Source organism: Pavona decussata, unplaced genomic scaffold (assembly GCF_977016875.1).
Source record: "Pavona decussata unplaced genomic scaffold, jaPavDecu1.1 SCAFFOLD_98, whole genome shotgun sequence".
NCBI classification, from domain to species: Eukaryota; Metazoa; Cnidaria; class Anthozoa; order Scleractinia; family Agariciidae; genus Pavona; species Pavona decussata.
In genome coordinates this window covers 2,847,856-2,866,766 of record NW_028145514.1, presented here as the reverse complement: position 1 = coordinate 2,866,766, position 18,911 = coordinate 2,847,856, and the positions used below count along the sequence as shown (strand labels likewise).

General features: G+C 38.2%; 2 protein-coding genes across 3 annotated transcripts in view; both read left to right on the top strand.

Moving 5' to 3' along the window:
- Positions 1 to 18,911, top strand: part of LOC146472678 (dynein axonemal heavy chain 1-like) — a 74,385-nt gene that overhangs the window by 51,425 nt on the left and 4,049 nt on the right. For both annotated transcript variants that reach the window (XM_085119417.1, XM_085119416.1), the window contains 17 exons: positions 491 to 682; positions 1,198 to 1,329; positions 8,128 to 8,373; positions 8,667 to 8,816; positions 9,712 to 9,872; positions 10,489 to 10,714; positions 11,715 to 11,825; positions 12,269 to 12,353; positions 13,120 to 13,271; positions 13,738 to 13,854; positions 14,446 to 14,528; positions 15,581 to 15,680; positions 15,966 to 16,010; positions 16,559 to 16,717; positions 16,992 to 17,123; positions 17,491 to 17,661; positions 18,197 to 18,373. In XM_085119417.1, coding sequence (XP_084975543.1) covers positions 491 to 682; positions 1,198 to 1,329; positions 8,128 to 8,373; positions 8,667 to 8,816; positions 9,712 to 9,872; positions 10,489 to 10,714; positions 11,715 to 11,825; positions 12,269 to 12,353; positions 13,120 to 13,271; positions 13,738 to 13,854; positions 14,446 to 14,528; positions 15,581 to 15,680; positions 15,966 to 16,010; positions 16,559 to 16,717; positions 16,992 to 17,123; positions 17,491 to 17,661; positions 18,197 to 18,373 — 2,439 coding nt within the window. The remainder of the gene's footprint in view (positions 1 to 490; positions 683 to 1,197; positions 1,330 to 8,127; positions 8,374 to 8,666; positions 8,817 to 9,711; positions 9,873 to 10,488; positions 10,715 to 11,714; positions 11,826 to 12,268; positions 12,354 to 13,119; positions 13,272 to 13,737; positions 13,855 to 14,445; positions 14,529 to 15,580; positions 15,681 to 15,965; positions 16,011 to 16,558; positions 16,718 to 16,991; positions 17,124 to 17,490; positions 17,662 to 18,196; positions 18,374 to 18,911) is intronic.
- Positions 4,177 to 7,550, top strand: LOC146472679 (adrenocorticotropic hormone receptor-like). Its single transcript, XM_085119418.1, has one exon. It carries the CDS (start codon positions 5,277 to 5,279, stop codon positions 6,252 to 6,254), a length of 978 nt encoding a protein of 325 aa, XP_084975544.1. The 5' UTR covers positions 4,177 to 5,276; the 3' UTR covers positions 6,255 to 7,550.

Here is an 18,911-nt window from a genome sequence, read left to right as displayed (position 1 = left end):
ACTGAATACACTGCTTTGCTACAGGGGAACGCGAGCGAGGTAGAGCTAAAATCAGTCGTGATTTTTTTTGTTTTTCTCCTTGTTTGTTCATTTTGTTGTTAGTAACTTTTGTATTTTAAAGATTGAGCTGTGAACGTGTTCAGACGCTATAATGTTCTCTTGCATAAAACAAAATAAACAACAACTGGAACATTCTTAGAATTTAATCCAACTTTGTATCATATCATGAATAAGCAACAATATAGCTCCTTGAGATATAAGGATTTTATGCGCAGCGTAATAAACATTACCCCAGGAAGTTACTCAGTGCTTGTTAGCTTTCGTTTAAATGGGCATCCGCAAAAGGAACTATCAGGCTTGAAATAGCCCCCACGCATTTGTGTTAGGGGAGTCGTGTAGGGTGACACGACTCCCTTAAAAGGACCGCGTGGTAGGCTAGGTTTGAAAGGAAAATGTTTGACGTTTTATTTTGCATATTGTTTGCTCGTAGGCTGCCCTTAAACAAGCCACGGAGGAACTACAAGAAACGCAGCGAGTTTTAGCGGAGGCCAAAGCTCGGTTAGCCGAGGTTGAAGAAGGAATCGCGTCACTTCAGGCCAAGTACGAGGAGTGCATCTCTAAGAAACAAGAACTGGAATTTAAGACTGAACAATGCTCGGCTAGGCTTGGCAGAGCTGAAAAGGTCAGTGTAACGAAGCTTGTGATCGTCACAAAATGTCGACTTACATTTTATACAAGTCGCTTTCCTTTTGATTTATGTTCTGTGTATTCTAGATTATTTGGGAAGACGTTCTACCTTTCAAAATTCTTTGTGGCATATGCTAACACCCTACCCCTTTACAATTTTACCCGGTCTAACAGTGTTACCAACAATTAAAGTACAATGATACTCTGTAATTTCATACGAGAGAATTTCATTTAAAATTAACAAAAAGTCTCGCTGTACTATCTGTTTTCGCAAAGTGATTAAAGGGTGCTTAAGACTGTCGGCATTGCTGAAGAACGCCGAAAGTGGTCGGAGAATTGACTCTGGAGCGAATTAAAAATACCTTAAACCCGTCAGCCACAGAAGCTGTTCTGAACTTTGATAAGCACTCCATTAAAACTTAAAGCAGTGCACTTTTCTCCCGGCGGTAAGTACATTTTCGTACTGTTGAAGACTAACAATGTGTTTTTCACCTACCTTTCCTCGTGCAGCTGATTGGAGGTCTTAGTGACGAGAAAATCCGCTGGCATGAATCAGTGCTCATGTTTGATGGACAGATTGTCAATATCGTTGGTGACGTCATGATTTCTTCGGGAGTCATTGCTTACCTTGGCACCTTCACGGTAAGTTTAAAGACGTATTTAAGTCGTCCTTTCTGTTTCACTGGTACGTAATGTCAAAATAAAAAGTAAATAAATTATTGTTTTGTAAACTAGTTCTATTCCATAAAAGAAGTGATTTGCAGCTTTTGTTTAAATGGTAACACCTGAGGACTTCAGCAACAGATTTGAAATCAGAACTCGACACCTTGTTTAGAATGATAGACAGTATACCACAGGAAATTACTTCTTAGTACAGTCAACTCTCACCATGCGGACACCTCGCTATTACGGACAGCAGCTACATCCCCGGCAAAACTAAATTACAAACCTTTCACTGAAATAAATGCCCTCTATTACGGACTCTCGCTATTAAGGACACTAATTCGCAGTCCCATGGGTGTCCGCAATAAAGGGAGTTGACTGTAGTGTCACGATTTGGAATTTCATTCACAGTCGCAAAAGCCGACAACCACCTTTAACAGCATAGCAAAAAGTTCCACAGGAAAGTAGTGTTCAGTTTTGATTTGAATTGTCAAACGTGAGAGTTTCGCCCCAAAAGTTCGAACCACCTATAGTACTGCATACTAAACATCACCACAGAAAACTACTACGCAAAACAAGGTTTCATTTGAATGGCCACACTTTCGAATTTCATCTCAAAACTCAGAATCGAAAATGAGGTTACATCACATGGCATTTAAATTGGTTTTTGAAGCATCATGAACCTTGTAATTTAAAAGGAGAAGTAACAACTCTGCAGAGGTTACTTAAAAATACTAACAATATTTATTAAGTTGGAGTTCTTAAACATTTTAGCGGGAGATGAATTTTTTTTTTCATAATTTCGTAAGTTGTAATCGACCATAAAACCCGGCTAGTCATCGATTTTTCTTTCATTACAAGCTTCGAACCTCTCGGCAAATTAAACATGCAAACAAAATTTCCATTCCGCTTTGAAATCAAATACGGCTTATGCGTAAAACTCAAACTTAAACCGCGGCTTAGCGTTTTAACTTCAGAGAGATTTAGAATCACGCCTACGGCAAAAGCAAACGTTAGATTCGCGTTTATGTTTTCTTGAAGAAATGAGTACATCGATGAGAATGGTTTATGTTACCACAAAGCTACTCAATTTTACTGAGAAACTGAAAACAGCGAGCGGCAAATGAAGGATAAACATGGTCACGTGATCATTTCTGTCGTTTACCATAAATTAAATTCTAAGTCTCTCTATTGTTGTGAAACATTTATTGGTTCACCAATGTTCCAACGTTAAGCACCCCATGTAAGATGATGTTTGATCAGCATTTTGTTGTTGGATGAATGTTAGAGTGCTGTTAAACGTTTGCCCGCACTTCCAACATTATCATAAAACAAATGTTGTAAAGCTCGTTGTACGGTTTTACTCTATTAAAATACCCTGGTAACAAAGATTGTACTTTCGCCCCGCCGTGGAGCCGTCAGCTAAGGAGCGCAAGCGAAAAAAAAAAGAAAAAAATTCTTAACCTCCGGGATGCGAGAAATATTTTCTAGTGATTGCTTTTTCAGTTTGACACGTTACCAAAGAATTATTAATCATAAGTTTTAATCAGAATTTGTGCTGTCGTTTTTGTCACTGAGTATTTTATGACCCTAAATTAAGTTTGAGTCATTAACTTTTTGAATTGAGAATAGTGTTATTTTTCATATTTTTCAAGTCGTGAATTGACTTTTAAAGAGGCGAGTAAACAAACTACAGTCAAGTGTAAGTCTTGGTCATACTGCCCTTTGAATTTGGTTTGTCATCAATTACACCACGTATTACATTGTATTTTAATAAAACCTTTTAATGATTTCGATCTTTGCAACTGGTGATTTTATAATATCACTGTGACGACCGTTTAATGATAAAAAGTTTTAATATAGCTGACTCAAGCAGTTGTTTGAAAATTGTGCTCTAGAATTTTTTTTCTTACGCAAGTTATCGCTTCCCAGAAATTGTTTTCCAACATGCAGGAATAACGTAATAATGATTTCGATTTTTTTTATTTTTATTTTTTTCAATCATATAGAATTTTAACGACCCGCATTTTGGCTTAGTTTTCGGTTGTTGTCACATTCGCTTTCAGCAACGTGACTTGAATGGTAAAATGCGACGCGTCCTCTCATTTAAACACTTCTAGCGTCATCACATGTCATTATTTCAACTTTCTGCACGTTCAAAGCAGTTTTTTTTTTTCAGTGGTAAGTAATAATACTTATCGGCGACCACGTACAGCACTTTCATGAGAAATGTAAACAGAACGAATGATAAAGTGCTTCAAGGACATTTGCAAAATTAATCAAAGCAAATGGTTTCGATTCTAACGGAGATGAGATCGAGAATTTTGAAAGCGAAGCAGAGCGTGCTTTCCAACTAAATCCAAGATATTTTTCGTAAGCAAATGTTAATACCACTGGATTACTTTCGTTTTACAAGCTTTTCTCGACTTCCTCAGTGTTAATCCGTTAATCGCACCTTGCAAATAACCTCTTCCTTTGATCTGAGTTCCCTATCTTTTTTTACGTTTTGCTAGATCGTCTGCGATAAAAATCAGAGATTATGTGCTTTTCTGAATTATGTTGATCCAATTTTAATGGCTGTCGTATTGCTTTCTCATAATCAATCACGTGTAAGTTGTATTGCTTATTACTACGGTGATAGCTTTCGTTCCCTATCTTTTGTGTTGGTGAATGTAGCCTAAAGTAAGACCATTCAAACGAAAACTGTATTGAAATATATTTTTAGCTATGCTGTTTCATACAAAAATACTGATATGGATTTCACGCTTTTTATCTATTACACAGAACACTGACACCTAATCTCTTGTTTTTGTGGATTTGCTGTGAGAACTAAAACAAATGCTCTTCAGCTTGTCAGGAAATTACTCGCAATTTTAAACTGTAATTTGTCGCGTTCAACAAAACTGCCATAATTCACTTCTTCTACGTGAAATTATACTGCATATACAAATTATGTTTATTTGTACTACACCGAAATCTTATAAAATCATCCAACTCTACTTTTAGATACAACTTTTGCTATTCAACTGAAGTTTATAAGAAACTCTCGGCGCGAAATCTCACAAATGAACGAAGTCATAATATTTATATTGCGGTAGTTTGTAGTTATTACATGAGCCCTTCGTTGTTTAGTGTTGGTAGTATTCGTTGCCAATCAATCCTAAAACTAGTTCCTTTACCGGATGTCACCGCAAGATTAAAATTCGAAAAAACAAAGATGTTCCTTCAAAGAAAGGATTACTTGTAATTGTTTCGTTTTCCTTTTCCTAGCTTCCCCGCCTAAGTGAGTATTTTGGTGTATCCCCTGTATCCTAGAAACGAGGTTAAAATTATATCCGGGTTTTCAATTAACGTTCCATTTCCGACGAAGTGAAAAGGCAAATAAATGCTGCAAATAACTGATTTTGTCAGCAATTTATTTGCGGCAGAAAAAAAGCAATTGACAGCGCTGAATGAGCGGTTGATTAAAGTTGTGACAGCAGGTGAGCTGGTGTGTCCCGAGGCGCTGTAAAATTCCCAGCTCGTAAATGGAAACTGTCAAGCTACCGGTCGGTGCGTTGTCTTGGGGTTAGGAACGAACCTTATCGGGTACTGAGGTTCGAACCTCTGAATCGTCACAGAAGTGTCAAAGTCTCGTGCTATATTCACGAATTGATTCAGTACTCCATTTAAACAGCTGTACATGTCAGTGTGTTTCCCTGGCAGGCGAATCCAATTTGCGCTAATTCTTGCCTAAAGCCAGTGGTATTTGATTTAAAACAAGAGCTGCTTCTGAATAGCAATTGCAGCACAACAGTACCACTTTGACACGGAACATCATGCAATTGGTTTTAACTCAAGTTTTGATAATCGATTGATAACGGACCTGAGTTTGTAGCCAGAAGGCTAAACTCAAGCAAACTGATGTTAGCTGGAGTTGCTGAACCATGGCTTCAATCGAAAATTCATGTGCTGGGGTCCCCGCTCCAACACCGCTTTCCTTCACAACAGCCATTCTTTCTCTGCTTCTTGCCCTGGTGACCATCCCTGGGAACTTTTTAGTTTGCCTCGCCGTCTTCAAAGATCCATATAAACGCCTCAAGACGCCCTTTACCTTCTTCGTTGTGAATCTCGCCGTTTCAGACCTGATCGTCGGCGTGGTGGTAGAGCCAATTTCGGTGTTGATTCATTTTCGCGAAGGACTTTCTCTGTCTGTCAGTAAACTCATTTGGTTGATCCACATGTCCTACTTCATATCCTGCACTGCGTCAGTTTTAAACCTTGCTGCTTTGACCGCGGATCGCTTTACTGCGATAAGCTATCCTCTGCAGTACAGAGCACGACTCAGCACTCAACGAGCCAATGTTGTCGCAGGACTCATTTGGTTTGTGTCGTGCACACTTCCTTTTGTTTACTTCAAGGTTGGATATTTGCAGTATGCGTTTGTGTTCGCAAACACGGCTGTAGCGTTGACTTTTCTAATTTTCCTTTTCACATACGCTCGAGTTTTGCGTGGCGTGAGAGCGCAGGTTTTGGAATGGGAAAGGTTGCGACACAGCTCGCAAACAGAGGAGAACAAAGCAAGGCTTAGAGCGGCTGCTGTCGAGAAGAACATCACGCAGGCATTTGTGGTGATGTTGGGGTTATTTTTATGCTGTTACACGCCATCCTGTGTTATGATTTACATCATGAATCTTTGCTCGTCCTGTAGTTGTTACACAATCCATGTTCTGAGGGATCTTCAATTCATCTTTGTGTTGTGTTCCTCAGCGTTTAATCCATTCCTCTACGCGTGGCGTTTACCGAACTTTCGAAGAGCGTTCGAGAGGATTCTACGGTGGCGAAGGATAAACCTGGAAACGGCACCTACCAGCGCACAAGAGAGTGGGAGAGATGCCTTCAGAGTCATTGAATCGACGACGTAATTTCAAAACTGAGAACAGATCCAGATCCCACTTTACAAATATTAAAAACAAAGTTTTACTTGAAAGTATTGTGCAAGGGTTTGCGCTTTAAAGGATTTTAAATTTAACCCCAGAAATAAATTGATTCATTTACATTACAGGGGCCGTGATAGTGGATGTAACTTATCAGTTGTGTTCTTTTAACAAGGCTGTGTTTTTAGCCCACGCATTGAATCAAACTTAACTGCCAAGGAGAGGTCTTATGTGAATGTAAATTTTTTTAGACATGTATTAGAAAGCGTGGTTTGAGCAGTGTTTTGTGGGGAAAATCATTTGCTGTGAGAACTAAAACAAATGCTCTTCAGTTTTAATTGTACATTTGTATTTATTATCTTAGTATGTATAGTTCGGTCCTTGATAGGCTACGGAAAATTGTTTTGCAATTGTTTTACTGAAGAGTTAGTTATAAGCATGGGCTTTACTTGTATTGTAGGCATGAACAGAACTGTTTCGAGAAAATAACTTATTAACCTTTTCAATTAGGAAGGAGTGATTATGAGAATACGTGAATTTGAATTTGTGGAGCAGTGTACCGGCATCGCAGAGGTCGTGGGTTCGAATCCCGTTCAAGCCTGATGTTTTTCAGGCTTTCTTTGTTGTGCATACAGCTATTTCAATTAACGTTGTCGGATTAAAATCAAGCTAAAAGACAAGACCGCGATGTTTTGTGGGATTATTTTTTATGAATAATTTCATCAAAATCATTCCTGCACGTGCAGGTCATTGTACTGCTAATTACAACCTATTGTTTTCTCCAGGCATGACTGATTTTGATTAATTTATTCATAAAAATCCCACGTAAACTTTCGGTCTTGTCTTTTAGCTTTATGCTTTGAACCGACAACGTTAACTGAAATAGCTGTATAACTGCGATGATGATTCACTTATTCATTAATAGTGTACTTTGCCCTCTTCACACGTGCGCGTAACGTGTCTGTTCAAATTGAACAAGATATTTCCTCTCGAGGAAAAGACAGTTAAACTTTTTTGACGGTTGTATTTACACAAAGCCATCCAAATGTCTACATATGTCTTCCTTGTAGAAATCAAAAGTTTCCATCCTTTCAACCTTACATTGGTAATTAAATTTTGTGTGCTTTGCGTAGTTTTTTTATTTTTTTTATGTTTATTGAGTAAATTTGTAAAGCAAACAGAAACGTCGGGAAGGTTCGATGTTTGGCTTAAATATAGTGAAAGGAATGAATGCTGCTAGTTATTGGAATCACGTTTTTTTCTGCCGGCGTGATGATTTGCATTTTTGTTTGTAAATTAAATAAAACATTTTTTTTTTATTTGCACTTGCTCTTCCTGTCAAAATTTATGATCCTTTTTCTCTTTAAACCTAAGCACAAAGAACGATGTTCTTTAATGGTTCTCATGGAGAAGCTTCAATATGGAAAAAATGCCATTAATGTTATTTATTTTCAAGCTTTTTAGAATAACTCTTGCTTGATATCTCTAAAAAATGCGTGGTTATCCCCAATTTTCTTTTTGGATTCCAATAGGCCTTGCTAAGATCTGCTTTCCCGCATAGTCATGAACGGCGCAAAATACCTATTGTTTAAGGATGCACCCGTCCTTTAAACGGCTTTAAAAAAATTATAAAAAAGTGATACTTTTAGCCAGTGTGCAGACGCCGTACTTTGGGGAAGAACGCACGAAGAATCGTGCGCTTTGTTTCTCAGTTCGGAGCCTGGGGCCAGTTGCAAAAAAAACCCGCTAACGTCATCGTTTTGTATAACCTTGACCGATTATACAGAATCCACTGCATGGTAACGCTTAATAAAAAGTCTTTCTTTTATTCATGTCAAAAATGTATCCATGTTATCCCCAGGGAGAATACCGCGTGTCTTTGATCGAAGAATGGTTACGAGAGTTGCGTGGTCTGGAAATCCCTCACACGGACAACTGCAATCTTGTGTCCATACTTGGTGATCCTGTCAAGATTCGTAACTGGCAAATTGCTGGTTTGCCTCGTGACACACTGTCCGTGGAGAATGGTGTTATTGTGCAGTATTCTCAGAGGTGGCCGCTGTTTATTGACCCTCAGGGACAAGCTAATAAATGGACAAAGAGCCTGGTAAGTGATATCCAGCTCCCTTGCAAAAGTCCTTTTAAGTTGGTAGCGTCTAAACGCCATGCTATGTTAAAAGATCCTGGCCTTTTTCCAAGTGAGAAACAAACGTTTCCATGCATTTTTCTTGCTAGCAGAGTTAATGAAGATCACTTTTGTTTATTCTCAGTAACCTTCCTTAGCGTTGATGATGCAGGGAGAAAATTGATTATAGCCCCATAACAAGTGTTCTCTCCAGCTCTTGCTGGACAAATGCAATATGGCGTTCGATCTTCGCTAATGACTTTTTACTATGTCAGGAAAAAGACGCGGGCCTTGATGTAATCAAACTCAGTGACAGAGATTTCCTGCGAAGTTTGGAGAACGCTGTACGTTTTGGCAAACCGTGCTTGCTGGAGAATGTTGGAGAGGAGCTGGACCCGGCTTTGGAGCCTATCTTACTCAAACAAGTTAGTAAAGGAATATTAACATTGTGTAAAAAAAATTGCCATTGCGAACACGCAGCGGCAAACAATTTTAAGGTTAGATTTTGGTAAAGAAAGAAAGGTCACCCCATTTAAGGGATCACAACAGTAAAAGATTCACACCAATAGTGACTGGGTCAAAAACGTGCCCATTAACATTTATTGGAATAACGTCTGTCAGGAGATATTTCTTGTGTTTATTGCAAACCCCAGAACCTAAATAGCTCCTCATTTTCGATTATTAGAACATGAGAGCGATGCTAAAATTGAGCCTGATGGCGTATTATCGGAAAGAATATGTTTTGCTTTCATTTTTTTCGTGCACTTGTATATTTTTCTGTCGACAAAAACAATTAATCTCGTTTTGCTCGTTTTCAATTAGCAGTAGTAAAGTGAAGTAAAGGAAATTTATTTATACAAGAAGCTTGTGGGGCTCAAAAAAACATCAAATAAATCTTTAAACAAACTGAACATGAACATAAACTTCTTAAAAATCCCAAATGGTAGCGTGGCTTACCAGTAGCTAATTTAGATGTGACTCAGCCTTGTAACCTAACAGCTACTTACGAGGCTGTTAAACTGTGTAGCAATAAGTATATGCGCCGATGTCGGTTGTTATGGTTCTTTGAATCGTCGTTCATCGTGGTTTTTACTGACGTGAAGTTGCCTTATGTAGTAAACAGTGCCGGCTGCGCTACCATTGCAACTTGCTTCAAATGAGATGTCAAAGAGTTGAAAAAAAAAAATTAAAAGTTTACTTAGAAAATTACAATGGTACGGCGTGAAGCACTATGTAACTCAATTATATTAAATCTTAATCATATAAAACCGAGAGAAAATTAGAAAATAGAAAACTAATAAAACTTTATTTTTTTCGTAGACTTTTAAGCAATCAGGCAGCACTGTTATCAAACTCGGAGACGCCATTATTCCGTACCATGATGACTTCAAGTTTTACATCACCACAAAGCTACCCAATCCTCACTACACTCCAGAGGTGTCTACAAAGGTTACCATTGTGAACTTCACTCTCTCACCAGGGTAGGTGCACTGAGCTATAAAGTCCTAAATTATTTAGGGCGACCCGATCGCCTCCGAAGGTTACTCGAATCTGGTAGCAAGACATTGTTCGTCCGTTAAAAACAAGACGAACATGTCTTTATGTTATCAAAACATGTCTCGTTTTGTTAAGTTTAACAAAAAAGAACTTGGTTATGAAAGAAATGATAACAAGCATGTTACGAGTCTGTATTGTTGCACGCGTTGTCTTTGTTGGCAGTGGGCCCGGAGTTTTCAAACTTGATTCGCGTGCGAAGACTCATATTTAGAATCGTAGAATTTTGACTACGGACAAAATGAAATTGGCGAAATTAGTGTGTTCTTATAACAAAACATCGTGATTTTCATTCGATAACAACGCATTTTCTTTTGTTGCAATTTCAGTCGGTCGCAACTTCTCAGTCGGGCAACAATTTTGCACTACACACAACGATAAAATACACCTTAATAATTTTCTTGACAAATTTTGCACGTGTCCATATTTGAAAATAAACACAGATGATGCTAAGGCAAAGTAAGATGGAGATGTCTGAGGCTCCCTCTGATATTGTCTTAACAAAACACAATGTCTAAAGTGAGATATTTTTTCGCGTTGCAGCGGTCTTGAAGACCAGTTGTTAGCTTTAGTTGTTGCTGAAGAGAGGCCCGATTTGGAGGAAGCGAAAAATCAGTTGATCGTCAGCAATGCTAAAATGAAACAAGAGCTGAAAGAGATTGAAGACAAGATTCTTCACAAGCTGTCGGCCTCAGAAGGAAGCCCTGTGGATGACATAGATTTGATTCAGACACTGGAGCAATCCAAGGCAAAGTCCATGGAAATCAAGGTAAATACGAAGATTGTCATCAAATCTGCAGGCAGCCTCAGTCTGCAGACGGAAGTGTCTGATCATTTTTACAGCTGTAGCTGCAAAAGCGATTTTTAACTTTCACAGGCGACGTTTTCGACGTTGTTTTCAAAAGCTGTCACGCCGCCAGTACCAGACGAAAATCACACGTGTAGCCGCGCTCTGGGTTGATGTGGTAACACGACAGCTGGAACATTGAGAAAAATTAATCGCGAGAAGTTAAAGAAATTTGAACTTTTCGCCGTGTCAAAATACGATCTTGTCGCGTGCGATTTCTGCGCGCTCGAGATGTGGCATTTTCGAAAAATCGCGTCGCCTCTGCTAGCAAACACATTGCTCGTGTGGCCGAGGCCCAACGTTTACATCACACGGGGAAGCAAGTAGGCAGGTAACGGGAGGTACATGGTGTAATCCTAAACACACAGTGATTCCTGTATGTTTTACACTAAGAACCGGCTTCGTCGTATTTTAACCTGTTGGATTTTCGATGGGAAGATGAATGGAAAGGCGAGTCCCTGCTTCGTCTCGTGTTGTCTCGTTGTAGCTTTAACCCACATTCGATCATCTCTCAAGTGTATAGAGAAACCTAACGAAGCGCTCTAGTTACATTGGGTTGGGTGTTAATGTCAAAAACTTGTTATTTGGCTAAAATATTTCCGACGTTTCGCACTGCCGCCTACATCCAAAACAAATCTTGGAACATCTCTTAACCAAACAGTGCGTTATCATGTGACTATTTACATTACGATTTCGGCAACCTTATGCGGTGCCCCAATTTGAACTCAAAACTCAGCCTTATGATACATCAATGTGGGAGTTAAGCGCTGGCACCGATGAACCAGTGACTTATCCTATCCTTGCATTGGAGGTAGACTTTAGTTTTTTATCTTGTAGATCCGATTATACGTCCTCCCTCGCTATATCTGTAACAACAGCTACGCACGGGCCTAAAATGTTTTTGTATTTGCCTTTTTTTCAGGCGAAAGTGGTGGTCGCCGAACAGACGGAAAAAGATATTGATGAGACTCGCAGTCAGTACATCCCTGTGGCTGTCAGAACACAGATCCTTTTCTTCTGTACTTATGATCTGGTGAGTAGATTTTGGACAGTTGTTCTTCAGAAAACGTTTGTAACCTGGCCCGGTCAAATGAAAGCCTTTAAGGCTAACCCAGGATTTACCGTATAGTTAAACAAATAAACTAAAAAGATTTTTTTGAAATTAAAAGATTTCATTTCCCCCGAGAAAAAAACGTTTTCTAAACGGAAAGCAAGCGCTTCTCTTTGGCTCAAACTCCATTCACGATGAATGAACACCCTCCTTTCCTTCGGTGGAAGCGCAAAATTGAAGGAGAAATAAAAACGTTATAAAGGTTTCGCTCTTCTCACAAGGGCTTCATCAGCAGGAATGAATAAACTTCTTCTTAAATTAATTTCGTGTAGAAATTTATCCATTTCTGCTGACGAAGCCCTTGTTATCAGAGCAAAAAGCCATATTCAAAGCAATTGAAAGTAAAACGTTTTCTTTATTTCCAGGCCAATATAGATCCCATGTATCAGTACTCTCTGGAATGGTTCATCGGTATCTTCCTTAACAGCATTGCTAACGCTGAGGCCTCAGGTAACTGCTGTGTAAAACAGCTGATTGTTTGGCGAAAGTTAGTTCACTTCAATGAGTTCGCTACAAAAGTGTATTACAATAGGCGATTTCCGAGTTGCTTTGAACTTCATCATGAAAGCAAGGCTAAGTGCAAAGTTTTTATTATGAAAATTAGTTTTCATTCATATGCTAACAAAACTGATTTTCATATGAAAAGCTTTTCACTTAGCCTCGCTGTCATAATGAGGTTCACAGCAACTCGGAAATGGCCTTTTACAATATTCGTGCCATTTGACACGTTAATCCCAGGTTACCCTGATCACAATCATTTTCATTTCATTATCTGATTGTGACACTGTTTTGCATGTATGGTTTGGTTAGTCTGTTTAAAATACTATCAATAAATAAGTAATAAATAAATAACACTTTTAGACACTCAAAATAATCGCTCTTACTTGTGTTGCTCACTGTGACAAACGTCTATCGCTCAATTCTGCAATGAAGAGTATCAAACATTTTCGAAGTGTACCAAACATTTACAAAATAGCATGACATCACGTTTCTTTCATTAACAAAACATATAAAAGACATTTCATAAGTGTACTAAACAGTTTTTGAAGAGTTTCATGTCTCAAAATACCTGTATACTTAATAATTCCGAATAGTTTTAAACATTTCTGTCGCACACCTGAAGTCTTCAAAAGTTTGCACAGCAAGTTTCGCCGATCAAACCACAAGCCGCCCATGTTATAAGAAAATGTAACAATCTTTCCATGTTTCGTTTCAGATAACGTGGAAAATCGAATCGACAACATCAACGACTACTTTACGTTTAGTTTGTACTCAAACGTGTGCCGCAGCTTGTTTGAAAAACACAAACTGTTGTTCTCTTTCTTGGTGTGTGTTAGAATCCTCATGAACGACAACAAGATCAACATGGTTAGTAGTAATTGTAATACCGCCTGTAATTTTATATCGTCTTGATTACTTGATTTCTTTTTACCAGGCTAGTTAAAATCAGATAGTAAGAGGGTTATAGAGCGGATATCATTTGAGTGTAACCAAACCGAAACCAAAGCAGTCACTCTGGCCAATCACAAGACACAAGCAGCCCATTAAACCAATCAGATATCCGGCCTAATATATGAAAATAGAGTCAAGCGCGGGATACGCGCGCGAGCGAGTTACGATTGGTTTTGGTTTTATTTCTAATTGGTTGAGAAAGTGGCGCGAGTTTTTAACCAATCACAGCAAACAAACCTAAACGAGAATTACTTTCGACACAATTGAACAGCCGTGTAACATCTTGAAGCGGTTTATTGTTAAACAAACTAGCAGTATACAAAAGCACCTATTTCCATTATAACAACATTCAATATAAGGTATTTGTATTGTTGTTTGTTAGGACGAGTGGCGATACTTGTTGGCAGGGGGCTCCACTGTTCCCAAGGAGATTGAGAATCCAGCTCAGGACTGGTTGTCCGACAGGGCCTGGTCTGAAATTCTTCGACTCCCAGTTCTTGTAAGTAGAAGATGCTTCCTGTGCTACCCGGCATGGTCCGTTGTCCCTTTGTGATCATTATATGTATGTAATCAACCGTTTATCTTGTTAGTTAGCACAGTATACATAAGGAAGTGTGTCACTTGCCAATCAACCATTTGATGTTTAAGTAGGGTCCCACACATAGGGGGATATAGTAATCACAATATGTTTCGGTAGGTACATCGTGCTGTAGATGTTTATAATAATATGAGAGAACATTCCTTTCAATATAAGTATCGAGTGCTAGTAAAACTGACCACGTCGAACCGAAAACATTCTGAAAGGAAGACCCTCGTAGTAAATTAAGGAACTTAACCAGTTGCAAAAAAAAAAAAAATCCTGAAATACTCTTCAGTGCCAGATGAACTATCAAGCCAACTGGTTTGTGGCCATTTTGGCGGCGGACTAACCACCTTCAGAGTGGAGTGAAAAGACGGAAGAACTTAGAATATAATTCTGATCTGCAGTTCACATGTTCACATCCAAGCGTAATGATTAGCTTAGAAAGACTTGAATCCGCTGATGTTAAAAAAAAAACTTTTTATCTAACGCTTCATTACATCTTTTCAGCCGAAGTTCGCCAGTTTTGCGGAGGACTTTAAGAACCATATAGAAGGGTATCAGCGAATGTTTGATAGCTTGGATCCTCATCGGTGAGTTTTTCAACATGCCGCTCAGTTAAAGGAAAGGGTGAGGGAAATTATTAGCGCCGCGTGATACTAACGAAAATACTGGCGATCACAAATCCGCTTGAAATGACTCTCAGGTGCACAATTTGCACATGCTTGCTTATGAAACACCTTAACTATGGAACATACATGCAAGTGTGATTTAGCAGTTAAATTTTGAAGTCGAATGTAGATAGAAGGAAGTTTTTAGATGGGAGAATGTTTAAGTTCTAGTTCGGTTTTGTTTTTTGATGTGTTTGGTAGATTATAATTATGCGCAGGAACTCCACAGGGCGCGTAGCGTAACCTGCGAGCCAAGCGAAACTTAAAAACTTAAATTATTATTATTATTATTATTATTATTATTATTATTATTATTATTATTATTATTATTATTATTTTTATTACTACTATTATTATTATTACTATTACTATTATTATTATTATTATTATTATTACTACTATTATTATTATTACTATTATTATTATTATTATTATTATTATTATTATTATTATTATTATTACTATTATTATTATTATTATTATTATTATTATTATTATTATTATTATTATTATTATTATTATCATTATTAATACTGTAAAGGCCTGGCTAAACTAGGAAACATTGTTGCGGAAACATTGTTTCTTGTTATGTTTCTGAGGTGGCTAAATTAGCGGGAAGCAAATAAAATGTTTTGTTGCCTCTGTAGCTAAACAAGGAAACATTGTTTCGGAAAACAGAGGGTCACACATGCGCATAATAATAAACTGACTTTGTTGCTAGGAAACATTTTAATGAGAAGTCAACATTGCTTTCACAGTGGCTAAACTGGGAAACATATGTTTCGGAGGCAAAATTTGTGTCCGGGTAGCAAAAATGTTTTTGACCTGAGGCAAAAACATTTTCTTGTTTCCGAGCAGCAAAATTTGTTTCCGCAACATATGTTTCCCACGCGGCTAAACTGGGAAACATTTGCCTCCGCAACAGTGTTTCCTAGTTTAGCCAGGCCTTCATTAACCGTTTCATATTTTCACAGTGAGCCGTTACCCGAGCCGTGGAATACAGACCTGGATGCTTTTCAGAAGCTACTTGTGCTGAAATGCCTGAGGGCTGATAAAGTCACCAATGCAATGCAGGTCAGAAAAATCATGCCATAAAACTGAGATATTTTTATAAAATGGAATTTATGCCTTCATGCAAGACTAACTGAATGGATGACGTGTACGAATGCGAATGCTTGTACTTATCTACTTTAATATTTATATTTACTAATTTATTCCAATTTTATTCATGTTTGTGATAATTAAGTTACACAGTCCGCCTCGATTAGCTCTGCTATATGCGGGCTGTGTATTCCTGTAAAAGATACAAGTATATAAATAAAGTTGTTGATAATTAACTGTAGGTTTTACTTTTCGTAGGATTTTGTGTCTGAAAATCTGGGTCAGCGGTTCATTGAGCCACAGGTATGTGCTGAGTTCAGCGGCCAACAACAAAAAAAAATAGCCGCTTTTGGTTTCCAGTGCTTTTAAACTTGTTTCGGTAAAAATGTTAAACAAGCGTAAAGGTGTAAGCAAATAATACCAAAAGCGCGTCTTCTAATGTGGTGCTTAGCAGCTGGGCGTATGGCCGACGTAAAAGCTTCAGTTTTCGGAAACGGCCGAGAGTTTTGGTTTTAAATGTTGTGAGTACTTAACTTTCAGTTGCAAAATTGTTGCCCTTAAATGCACACGCATGACTTTTATGACCACTGTGAACGTTATTTGCTAATGCTGCGATTGGCCAAATTTGATAAAATCGGTTTCGCTTTGTATTTGGTTTAAACTTTTGTTGGCTTTAAAAAGCTTTAAAAATTGATGTAATCGTCATCGACTATTGAGTATTTGTTATTTTTTAGATCGTTTTTACATATACAACACATGACGCATCATGTGTTACTATTAGACTTAAACATTTTTTGCTTGTTTGTCATGTATGTAAAACTTATAACGTTGCTTTTTCTTTTTTTTCTCAGACGGCAGACTTGTCTCTTGTGTTCAAAGACTCCTCACCCACCACTCCCCTCATCTTTGTGTTGTCTGTTGGAACTGACCCAGCTGCTGATCTCTACAAATTTGCTGAAGAGATGAGATTTTCTAAGAAACTCAACGCCATTTCTCTGGGCCAGGGACAGGTATGTCAAATTCTCGACCGGCTGTTCTTTCTCCATTACAACGTTAATTTCCGTTGTAAAATAAAGTAAATATCTATCTGTAGCGTACATCACTGTTGCGCATGCTTAAATTTTGTATACTGAAATTTGAACTTTTTGATGTCCACACCAGGCGCGATGTGTTCTCCTTTCTTTGTGGCGGGCAGGGTGTTCAAGCGGTGGAGATGAAAAATAAAATAAATAAAAAAATACAGAAGGACTACAAGTTAACCTTTGACTGTCTTTACCTTTCCAGGGCCCTCGCGCTGAAGCCATGATGCGCTCAGCCATGGAGCGCGGAAAGTGGGTCTTTTTCCAGAACTGCCATTTAGCCCCTAGCTGGATGCCCGCTCTTGAGAGGCTTGTGGAAAACATCGATCCTGATAAGGTTAGTGGCCGTGTTTGATGATGTAAATAAAGCTTCGTCATTTCTAGCAAGGTTGTAGCTCATAGATTGGTTTTAAATTGGGTGCCGAAAGTCATAATCTCGTTTGGTTGTGCTTTACTGCTTTCTCTGATTGTTGAAAAAAAAATTCGACCAATAAGAAGTAAAACCTAAACCAGTTGTTTATTTATCACGCGTTTTCTCGTGCTTAGCGCTAGTTACATGTATTAGCTTCCAGTTCTGATTGTTTTATTGTGGTTTTGTTGTGGTTAACCAGAGGTATTACTTTGGTTTTACGACACTTAATCGAAAACTACTTTAATAAAGTTATTTTTCGTACATTTTGAAAACCAAACATCTTTCTCCTCAGGTTCACCGTGATTTCCGCTTGTGGCTTACCAGCATGCCTAGTCCAAAGTTCCCAGTCTCAATTCTACAAAATGGTTCAAAAATGACCGTGGAGCCTCCTCGGGGGATTAAGGCCAACCTATTGAGGTCATTCACGGGATTTAGTGACGAGTTTTATGCCAGCTGTAAGAGAGTGAGTATGCAAACAGTATTGCTACAAACAGAAACCGAGATTAGTATCATCAGGCGACAAGGTCGACTGGTTACGATGTGAAATTGATAACGCTTCATTTATACGACGAATTTTATTCGTCTCGAATGCTTAGAAAAACTGACAAAAATTACAGCAAATCAGCCCAACAAACAACAAGTAGAACCTTTTACATTAAGAAATGAAGGCCTTAAGCTCAAACAGAGTGGACATGCATTCGAGTCTTATTGGTAACTGAATATAACGTTTTTTAAATAGTCCCAAGTTTGATCTTTTGGCTCATTTAGTATTGATCTGTGTTATTTCCTTACCGCATAAATGCGTTTTCAAGGTTGTTACTCTTTTGTCTTAATTTTAAACCTTTTCTAGCCTGTATTGTTAAAAAATTCAACATCGAGAAGAGTTGAAGAAACGGGATGTAGTACACACTGACGCTGCTTGACGTAGCTTGTGCAATGAAGAGTAAAATCATTGTTTGCTTTTCCTAATGTTATGATTACCTTTTTTCCTTTTCCAGGAAGAGTTCAAGTTTCTTCTTTTCTCTCTGTGTCTTTTCCACGGTGTAACGCTTGAGAGAAGGAAGTTTGGAGCGCTGGGTTTCAATATTCCATATGAGTTTACAACTGGAGATCTAAGGATTTGTATCAGTCAACTGAGCATGTTCTTAGAGGAGTATGAAGGAGTGCCTTTCAAGGTAAATTTTATACCATGAAGTTAAAAGTAACGTAACGACCTGTATTTTCGGTTTACGCACCTGTTTATTTTAGTTTTGGAATCGCAACTTTCCAGTTGTTCAAATCCTGAAACGATGGAGCTGAAGTAGTTACAAATGAAAGAACAAAGGAACAGTGTTAGCCTAGAACATTAGTTTTGCAGAAGATCAGCACTTGTCAAAGGCGTCTTCTGTACACTCGAAATTATTTTATTGAAACTTGTTAGAGAGGCAATGCATTTTTAAGTTCGTTTGTTTCGGCGGATAGTCATTTGAGCTGTTACAGCTTTCAGTAGTCAGTCATCAAAAAACAGTTTAAACGGTGTTTAACAAAACCACGTTCTAATTTTGTCAGTAATCATATCTAAATATTGTCTACTGCCGACGGTAACAAGAAAGCTTGCATCCCAGACTAGAAAACTATTTATCTACTTGAAATAAACCACTTATAAACAAATTTGGAGACCCACTGATTGTCTAAAGCCGCGGCCTAAGTTAGACTCTGTTTAAATAACTGGCC

Coding starts and splice junctions, on each gene's coding strand:
- LOC146472679 (XM_085119418.1), top strand. CDS start 5,277: ATGGCTTCAATCGAAAATTCATGTGCTGGGGTCCCCGCTCCAACACCG.